Source organism: Polistes canadensis, unplaced genomic scaffold, assembly GCF_001313835.1.
Source record: "Polistes canadensis isolate GaletaPanama2010 unplaced genomic scaffold, ASM131383v1 scaffold_77, whole genome shotgun sequence".
NCBI lineage: Eukaryota > Metazoa > Arthropoda > Insecta > Hymenoptera > Vespidae > Polistes > Polistes canadensis.
Genome location: NW_014569624.1, coordinates 405,777 through 416,247, shown reverse-complemented (window position 1 = coordinate 416,247; position 10,471 = coordinate 405,777). Strand labels below are relative to the sequence as shown.

The 10,471-nt window shown below is 30.1% G+C and overlaps 3 protein-coding genes across 3 annotated transcripts; 2 read left to right on the top strand and 1 right to left on the bottom strand.

Moving 5' to 3' along the window:
• Positions 1–385: 385 nt before the first annotated feature.
• Positions 386–1,952, top strand: LOC106786564 (NADH-quinone oxidoreductase subunit B-like). The gene is made up of 3 exons (XM_014748086.1): positions 386–503; positions 1,028–1,573; positions 1,667–1,952. Exons 1-3 carry the CDS (start codon positions 464–466, stop codon positions 1,762–1,764), a joined length of 684 nt encoding a protein of 227 aa, XP_014603572.1. The 5' UTR covers positions 386–463; the 3' UTR covers positions 1,765–1,952.
• A 957-nt stretch (positions 1,953–2,909) lies between these two features.
• On the bottom strand, positions 2,910–6,666 carry LOC106786562 (MAU2 chromatid cohesion factor homolog). The gene is made up of 8 exons (XM_014748084.1): positions 6,442–6,666; positions 6,044–6,223; positions 5,694–5,972; positions 5,364–5,610; positions 5,015–5,262; positions 4,637–4,842; positions 4,359–4,561; positions 2,910–4,278 (listed from the first exon to the last, which is right to left on the bottom strand). The coding sequence occupies exons 1-8, from the start codon at positions 6,664–6,666 to the stop codon at positions 4,079–4,081; spliced, it is 1,788 nt and encodes a 595-aa protein (XP_014603570.1). The 3' UTR covers positions 2,910–4,078.
• A 429-nt stretch (positions 6,667–7,095) lies between these two features.
• Positions 7,096–10,108, top strand: LOC106786563 (F-box only protein 33). Its single transcript, XM_014748085.1, has 7 exons — positions 7,096–7,641; positions 8,006–8,100; positions 8,175–8,366; positions 8,446–8,847; positions 8,940–9,188; positions 9,259–9,454; positions 9,524–10,108. Exons 1-7 carry the CDS (start codon positions 7,357–7,359, stop codon positions 9,653–9,655), a joined length of 1,551 nt encoding a protein of 516 aa, XP_014603571.1. The 5' UTR covers positions 7,096–7,356; the 3' UTR covers positions 9,656–10,108.
• Positions 10,109–10,471: the final 363 nt, after the last annotated feature.

The following is a 10,471-nucleotide window of genomic DNA, read 5'->3' as shown; positions in this document are numbered from 1 at the left end:
AAAAATTCATGACGTATTGACTCCAATTAATTAAAATGACAAAAAAATTAGTAATAAAATAAATTATTATATATTCTTTGCAGAGATACCAGTCCTGCATTCATAATAACGGATAAAATTTTTAAATGAAGTTATAATTTAAACCGACAATTTATTCATATGTAGTATCAAACAAGAAAGCAGCCCTTTTTTATTTCCTATTTTTGTTATAAATTTTTAATAAAACATTTAAAAGCCCATGTTTATATAAAACATATTTGTTTTATTTTTATTTATCGAACATAATGGCAAAATTTTTCAGAAAGAACTGGGGAACACCCTATATATAACCATCTTGTATCGCTTGAACTTGCTTACAAGTGATGCAGTAATCACAGTACTAAAGATTACCAGTAGTTGCCGCTATGGTTCTATGTTTAAGTAGTCTGAAACCATCAAATGTAGCAGACAGCTTTGTGAAGCAATGAGGGTTATAACGATGATACGTTCTATAACTTTCAATCGTGAGTTTTGCGTAATTACACATGTTAAAAATAACTTTTCAACATTGTACATACCCTATATTTGGTGTTATTCTCGCATGATATATTTTTATTTAACATATATTTAATGATGTATCTAATATTACTCACAATGTAAACTTTAATTAGTTATTTCATTGAAATGATTCGAATGAAATAAACTACATATTTTTTGGTTCAACTTTTTAAATGCAAGTGTCGTTAAAACTGCAACTGTGTTACATGATATATGTATATACAAAAGTAGAAAGTATTGTCACGTATCTATACAGATCTTATACACGAGTTGCAAAGTCTTTTGCAACATTTTTCATCTATATTATAAATAAACTTATGGATTTTTGCACCAGATGTTACAAATTTATATTAACATTAAAAATTATTAATATTACTTACACATAATTTTTTTCATGTCTTTCAAAAAATCTATTTATATGCTATCAATTCATTTATTGATAAATATACCCTTCTATCATATATATTTATTGACATCATTTTTTTTTCAGAGAATTTACAGCAAGGACTGCTGTCCCTTGCTCGTAATAATGGAGCTATGCTGTCATGTCCTGTTGTTACAGAAAATTTGGCTAAACAAATGAGTACTGCAGTTCAAAAATCTGATCCATCATTACCACAAAAACCAAAGAAAGAACCATACAGTCCTTTCCAGAATACCAGTAATGGAGTTGAATATGCTTTAGCCCGAGTAGATGATCTCTTAAATTGGGCTCGTAAGAATTCAATCTGGCCAATGACATTTGGTTTAGCATGTTGTGCCGTAGAAATGATGCACATTGCCGCACCTCGTTATGATATGGACAGATATGGTGTTGTCTTCAGAGCATCACCTAGACAATCAGATGTTGTAATAGTTGCTGGTACGCTGACCAATAAAATGGCCCCTGCACTAAGAAAAATCTATGATCAAATGCCAGAACCAAGATGGGTTATTTCAATGGGTAGTTGTGCGAATGGTGGTGGATATTATCATTATAGTTATTCTGTAGTCAGAGGATGCGATAGAATTATTCCTGTTGATATATATGTACCTGGTAAAAATTCACTAAATAATCATAGATTAAGTCATGAATGTACCATTCTATATAAATATATGTATTTATTAATTTATGAATTTTTCTTCTTAGGTTGTCCTCCTACTGCTGAAGCATTGTTATATGGAATTTTGCAACTACAGAAAAAAATTAAGAGAATGAAGGTTACACAAAATTGGTACAGAAAGTAGTGTACACAATATAATGCAACACTGTAGTAATAAATATATAAGTTATTAAAAATTATAGACTATATAGACAATTAATAAGTTAAAACTTGCAGTAAATTTCTAAATTTTACTATAACTATATTTTAGCTTCTTTATCTTAAGTGTAACAAAAATATCTATATATCTAATAAAAAAGAAAATACAAAGATTTTTATGCGTTATATCTTAATTTCGTTTATATGATAAATATTTTTGAAATAAATTTATCGTTTAGATACATTGCTTTTTATATATGTATTTTTTGTAGTCACATTAGAAGCAAAAACTTAGTAATGTAGGAACTAGAAAGTAAAAGTCGATTCTAATAAACAACTTATTTGGTTACACTTTAATTACATTAAAACCAAGAAGTATTTTTACATGATGTTCCTAGTTTATGGTTTCAATTATATTTTCGTTTGTATATAGCATACTTAATACAACTTTGTAATTTTGAGAATATATACATGATGAACATTTAATTTATTGGAGTAAGTAGATTTAGGCAAAATTTATCACTTCTTATAATCTACTAAGGCCCCATACACTATGTTTATGTATTGCTTGTATTAGCATTGATCAAGTTCTTTTGTAATTTGTAATCTTGCCTCTAATAACCTACCCCTTAATCTTTTTTCCTATTATACTTATTTGCATACTTCTATACTATAGCATATTTTATTAGAATATAAAGCAATTCCTATCGATTAAACATTTTAATTTAATTTTTTAGTGAAAAGAGTGACTATAATCCAAGAATTAATATTTGCACATCGATATATATATACATATGTATATATATATGTATATTTTATATTATATTATGTGCAGTAATATTTACCCTACATACATATATGAACCCATATCAAACAAGAATTATCACACAAGATACATGCGCTCTTGTATGCATTTAATATATGCTATAAGTACTATAACATTTTTTTACAAAATATTTTGCAGGTACTGTTATACAAGGTATAACTATGTTCCAATTTACAAAAATGCATCAGTGAATATATCTTAACCATCCATTTTCACCACAGCCTATAGTTTTAATGGCTACTTTAATAAACATACCAGAAGAGATTAAAATAAAATACATTATTGTCATTCTGCCAACTACTAACCACACCATATACAATTTTTGAATCTTGATATGTATCAGATACATGGTGTGATAAAAAAAAGAAAAGAGATACAGACTGCAAAAAAATGAAGATTGAATCACATATTTAATAGTGGAAAAAGCTGCAATACAGATAATGTCAGAAAAGCGTTTGAAAAAATAAATAAGATGTTCTTCGATTAAATTCGTATTAAGAAATTAAATTAATGCACACACAAAATGAGTTTAGTAAATATATTACTTTCTTATTTTATAAAACTCTTTTTCTTATCAGAGAAAAGTTAGAATTTACAAAATTCTATAAGAAATTTATTAAAATATTTATCTTAAATTGTGTTAAAATTTACTGTACATTTTTACTATTATATAAAATAAGTTGTATCTCATTTTGAATAAAACTAATACAGAGAACACTCATCAGTCATTCTGGTAATCGCAATGTTTATCAATTATTGATTATCTTGAATATTATCATTTCTATCATTATCATTGTCAATGTTATTTTAACTTACTTTACTTTGGTATAATGTTATCATGTTAACCCTGCAATAATTAATCTAATTTAATCTAAAACTAAATCTCTTTCTAATACAAATTAAAATATAATAACATTAACTCTTTTAGCATAATAGCAAGCTACATATAAAATTAATGATAAAAATATTTTTACTGTATTAATAAAAATTAAGAATATTCGAAGTTTAATATATCTAACATATATAGAATATTATTACATGTAATATTCCATTAAATTCACTTGACATAATATAATTTAAAATTAACCAATTTTTTTTTAATTTTCTATACATCTGTTTTATCAGGATGTGCGTTTTTCTCTGTTCATATCGTCTAAATTTGAAATAAATGTTATAGAAGGAATCTATACTAAAGAATATTACATTTTTCTAAAAATAATAATAATTCAAACGCCCTTCTGATAGCCCAAATAACTTTTCCATATTAAATATAGAATCAACACATGTCATTCTATGAAATGAATTCTAAATATATAACAAACTTACTTTTTATGTATTAAGTTTTGCACTATTAGTTTTTTTTCCTTTCTTGCATAATGACCATTCAGCAACACTATCACACAAATCTGACATACTTTCACATTTTAACAACCATATACTTTAAGTAAATAAGCAAAATTGGTATTTTTTAATTTTATTGAAGAATTGTTTGAGATGTGGAAGGTGGTGGGTCATTTGGCAAAACAGGTATAGGACCATCTGTCCACTGAATAAGAGCATGTTCACTCATTTGTGTACTTTGAAAGTGGTCTTTCAAAAGGGTTTGAGAAAATGTACAATGCATTTGATATGCTTCATTTTCACGATTAGGATCCCCACAAATTCTATACAAATCTAAAATTTTTAAGATAAATTAAAATATATAAAATTATATTTATTTATATATGTAAGGTATATTAATTATATTCAATTACCTTTCAAAATAGCAGTAGCCCATAATTGTACATGCACATCTGGTATTTTGGAAGCAAGTTGCATAGCCGGTGTTACCATATTCATAGATTCTCTGCTATTTCCTAATGAAAGAAATATATGTCCTAACAAAACAAGGCTACAAGAAGTTAGTCTATTTAAATCCTCTGCGCTTGCCATTATCAATGTTTCTCTTAGGTATCTCCTAAAAAAAATGTTTAACCGATATAGAATGTATATTTTTAAATACTTTAATTACATTTGATCACAAATTACGTACTTGGCTTCATTATGTCTAGCTCCAAAAAAAGCTTGGAGACCTTGAACATAGTATGCTGCTGCTCTTAAGGAATGTGAGTGTGATGGTAAGGATTCTGGATTTATTCTTTCCATTAAAGCACCCAATTCTGTGTCTCTTTTTGTTCTGAGATATACTATGGCCAGATTTAAATTGGCAAATGTCCACAGTTCTCGTTCTTGAGATGTCTGTAACATATAATTCTATATTATTTTAACACACATGCAAATTTTAAGGTACATAATATATATGTTTATATATATCAACAATAGCTCTTTATAATTCTCATAACTTTATATTTAAATTATTTTTTTTTACTTTATCACTTTAACAGCTTGTTTAATTATTTTATCCTCTAACCCTAAGAGCAGCTGTAAACTGAGCTTCAGCAGCTTCCATACAATTCATAGACATTGCATATAATCCCAAAAGAGCATGCAGTTGCGGTCGATGGGCTTGTAGTAATCTTGGTTGTCGCCTACAAAGTTGACATGCCTGAGCTATTTCCGCAAGCGCCACACTTTTATTTCCCATAACAAGACGACACATAACTATATGTTCTAATAACATGAGTTGAAAGACAGAGAGTATCGGCTTATTGTCAACGACTGTGAATTAAAACATGATACAATTAAGTAACTTAATTATATAAAATTGCAACATCGCACTAATGAATTTCAAAAAATTTGTAATATATTTATATGAGTACTTTTTAATTTTTCAATTTGAGTAAGAGCCTTATTTGTATATTTTTGTGCTTCATCCATATAACCAGCTTGCATGGAATGCATAACAGTTACAAGATAAACCAAAACATATAAATGATCCTTTGGCATCCATATAAACATATCTCCTATATTAGAACCTGTAACTACATCATCCGCTGGCCAGTTAGGAGACATGATCGTTTGTATACTTTGTTGTAATTGTTTTAAACAAGACTTCACACTGTTTACCTGTTTCATAATAAAAATTTAATATAAAGTAAGTCAACAAATGTAAAATGGATAGATAATAATAATAATGATTTAGTCATTACCTGTCCAGCCATAAGAAAATGACAAACTTGAAGCACCAAATAATATACTTTCAAGTATTCTTTTTGGTACGAACTTCCTTGCCAATTTTCAACATGATGACCAGCCGAATTTAAAAGAGCATGAACTTCGGTAAACTGTTTATCTATTAATAAGACCATACATCGACTTAATAAAAATAATACACGCGTATAACTTGCATTACTAAGATGTGAATAATCAACGCCAACGCTCAGTAAACCATTGGCTGCTACAAAATCTTTTTCAGATGTGTGTATTTGCTAAAAGTACATATAACATAAATAATTAATATGATATATTATAAAAAAACACAATTCATTATTAAACTTACCGCCAATTGAAATATAAGTCTGCAATGCCAATAAACATTATGCTGAGATAATTCTATAGCCTTTCTTAATATTGGTTTACTTAAACTTGGCTGTTGCTGTTGTTCGTACAATTCAGCTACTACACTTACTGCTTCAAATTTAACATCATCAAAGGTGTTTATATTTTGACTTAAACGCCACTGAAAATAATGTTCATTTGACAATATTTGTAAACGCTTGTTGATAATAACATATATAATATTGTTATCAAAACATACAAAGAGGTTAGAAAAGGAATCATTGTTATGTAGTTCTCAAAATAAATAATAGATTATGTAAGAAGGAGGACTGTTTAAAAATTCCTTAATAGAAAAAGTAGTCAATATAAAAGTCAATAAAGTTTTGATCAAAAACTTACCGCTTGTTCTAGATGCGATCGCGCCAAATCGATATTTTTTGTATGGGTAAGCAGAATATTCCCAAGTTGTAAATGAGTACGAGCTTCGACCCGAGGTGGTGGTTTGAAATGAAATACAGCTTGAAGACACTGAATACATGATTTAATATTCGGTGGGTTCGATGTTCGAAAATTTTCAGCTAAACCTAGCAACGATAAATACCAAGCGTCCTGAGAAGACGCCATTTTGGCATTTCTCGTACGTGAATTTTTTCGATTCTTTCAGCCTGTTGAAAGGCCACAATATATTCAACAATTGGATCATTTAAACACACCAATCAGGAAATTTCCACATCCGCAACAGAACTATATTGATTATAACCTTTTAAAGATTCAGATCTAGCTTGATCATCGTTTTAAAAGTTCTACGATGTATGAATGTTTGGTCAAGTTCAAAGATAGCTTTTAATACGAATGTCATGACAGAACGCGCGTGAGTGCTACGCGCGAAATATTGCGCATAAAGTAACCTCTTCTTTGGATTAATATCATACAAAATACATATAAGCGTGTACAATTTGCCTTAAGAAATTTCCACAATAATACGTGGAAATAAATTTATAACGTTAAAAAATGTGTCATTTCATTGATCTTATGAAAAAAAGAAAAAACAATAAAACAAAAATCTAAAAGATTCGCTTAAAATGACATATTTCAGTTGACGTGTGCGTAGAACGTCGACCAATCAGGTACGAGAGTTTTGTAGAGAATCATTGGGAGAAATACACACGACCAACACAACCATAGGAACGGTGGTGCGGTTGGGAGTTACAAGTTGAACGCAATACCTTGTTCGTATTTTGGTTTGGGAATTAGTTTCTAATACAACGGATAGGAACTGTAGAATAGGATTTAGCTAGATAAATAAAGATAACGATGACCAGCGAGTGGCTTAAAATGCTACACGCCGGAAATGAAGGTGGAATTTGGCTGGAAAAGTTAAAACACCACGAAGAAAGTGACACAGTAGAAGAGAGAAGAAAGTGCGAGAGCCAGCTATCCTTGATAAAGGCAAACAGCTGTTCGCCTTGCTTAGCTCCTAATCGTACTGTAGAAATGGAACAAGAGGACAACAATTCCTGTTGGAGCAATCTGCCCAGTGTTATTTTGCAAGAAATATTTTCGTATTTATCTCATGAGAACAGGATAATAGCCTCTCAGGTATACTTTTACTTTTTGTTTTTTTTTCTCCTGTCAACTGACACAGTAGGTAATCAAACGATTATATTTCACATAGCCGTTTGATGTTTACGAAATTCGACCTTTCTATTCATTGTATATAAACTACAACGATTAAATGCTTGTCACGCGAGATTTCTTTCTAATTACTAATATTTTAAAAGTCACTATGAGTGTAATGTCGTGCGTGTGTATGCGCACATATATATATATATATGTATATATGTACATATAATTTCTATAGAATCAAAAATATACTTATTAAAATACTTATACATATCAATATGTCATTGTAAAATCTCGTATAATTTATGCAAATCTAATGCATTTGTAATAATTTTTGTAGGTTTGTAGAAATTGGAGAACTACATTATTCCATCCGATTTTCTGGAGAAAAATCACTTTTGTTTTGAAAGACAGTGATAGTATTTTATGGTCTAGGTCGGTAATACAAGCTTTTAACGATAAATTTATACTGTCAATCTCATATACATTTGAATTGTACAATTTTATAGAAGTCTGGCAGATAGTTTTGGACTTAGTGTCCACGAAGCAACCATAAAATGTGACATAGCAAGTGATATTATAGAAACTTCTTATATCCTGAAAAAATTAAGCTGTAATAGGCAATTGCGAAAATTATTCTTGGAATACAGTAGTAACATGTATGAAAGTCCTAATTGGTACATGGAAAGCGAGACTAACAGGTAGAATCATGAAAATATTGTTTTACAAATATTTAAAAGATACATTTGTGAATCTGACCTTTTTTAAAAATGTTTCTAGTCCAACAAACAGTGTGTCCCTAATGAAATCTATTGCGAAAATTATTGAAAGATCTAACCGTTTGGAAGCTCTGAGTCTAGGATACATAGAAGAGTTAGCAACAAATGCTGATTTAATTTTAGAACCATTAATTTTACATCATGCTAAACATTTAACGCATCTCAGTTTAGCATCTGTCAAAGATGATCCAGAGCATTATGATTTTATAGAATTGGAAGAATATAATTTTAAATCACTTATTAGATTGACAGTTTTAACAGTAGATTATGACGTTGTTAACGATGCCTTACTCAGAGCTTTAGACAGTGGCACTATGAGAAAGCTAGTAATACATGTACATGGTTGGCATAGCGAGTACTTAGGAACATCAAATGCAGGCTGGGAACTGTTTGTTCAAAAGAAGTAAGATTATGTAATTCTATAAAATATTACTATTTTTCCAAAGACTAGAGTTTCTCATTAACTCGATTAATATTAATCAAAATTATTTTTAGTCCCAAATGTGAGTTACGACTAAATCTCATACATTCTTACATTGGTGTACAAGTATTACATACGGACATTCTTCAACCTGCTATGCCTCTAACACAATTAAAAATATTATTCTGTGAAAAATTTAATATAGAAGTACTACATCGATTATCAAGTTGGTATTTTGATACATTCAAATCTCTCATATGGATAGATTCTATAGATATGACGGTAAATACTCCTGCTACATACGACCCTAACGAGCCAGATAGGTAACTAATTAGCATTGTATTTTCAATGCAAATAACCAATGACGATAAATTAATTTTAAATCTATTACAGCCCAGATCCTCTAGTATTCGTGGCTTGGAAGTGTACTAATCTCGTGGAAATAGTGTTCATAGGACACAAATATTACCAAGAGAATCTATTAGCCATCGCACGTCTCAGAGGAAGTAAACTCGAACATCTTATATTTGCGGAAAGTGATATTGCGTCTGACAGCGAATCGTGGCACAAAACTGATGCCATTACTCATGTGAGTAAATCTGTTATTTTTCCATACATATTGCATAATTAATAATAATAATTTACCTTTGTATTATAGGAAATACAAGAAATAATGGGTAGACAATGGGCACCTTTAAGTAGGGAAGAATTACCAACAGTAGTGTTGAATCCCTTTGCCGGAGACAGCAGGGAGGTTATTATGCCGTTTATCCTCTGTGACGAGAAGTAACTTCCAAGAAAAAATGCCAAGAAAATGTCATCCGAGGACTATCCACTAATTACTACGACCACTTATGGAAGGAGAACATTTTCAGAAGTACAGCTGTAAAGTTATATTCTTTATTTTTCTATAAGATTTTTTTTTGTACACAACGCGGTGAATACGTATAATGAGTTAATAGTCCAAAATCTAATTAACGCATACTGCCATCCGTCAGCTAGTTGTTAAATGTAACTTATTAAGTAGAAAGAGGATGAAAATAGTCGTACCGTACTATCGCGCCGTGATATTACCAGTTCTTCTATGGATGTGATATGTATACGGAGCTCGCATTTACAATTGCGCTATACGTTTGCGAGTTTAACGTGCATCAATGTTCCTTCTTTAACGATCATGCTTTATCTGAAACCATTCCTTAAAGGAAGACTTATTCCTTATATGCACAAAACTAGATTTGTGGCACAACCAAGGGAGAAATACATAGTTAATGGTGTTATGGATCGTCGTGGATCATCGATGTTCGTAAGCTCGATTACCGATGTATAGTACACGATCAATCCCTAATTCTCTATCGATAAACCTACCTCTCGTGTCTTTCTAACGACGAAACGTCCAAATTGAACGCAAATTACAATGTAATATTAATTACAATGATTATGTGAGAAAGAGAAAGAAAGAAAGAAAGAGAGAGAGAGAGAGAGAGAGAGAGAGAGAGAAAGATAGAGATAGAGATAGAATTAGAAAGAGAGAGAGAGAGAGAGAAAGAGAGAGAGAGAAAGAGAGAAAGAGAACGATTTTCTATAATCCTTACGACGGATGGTAGGA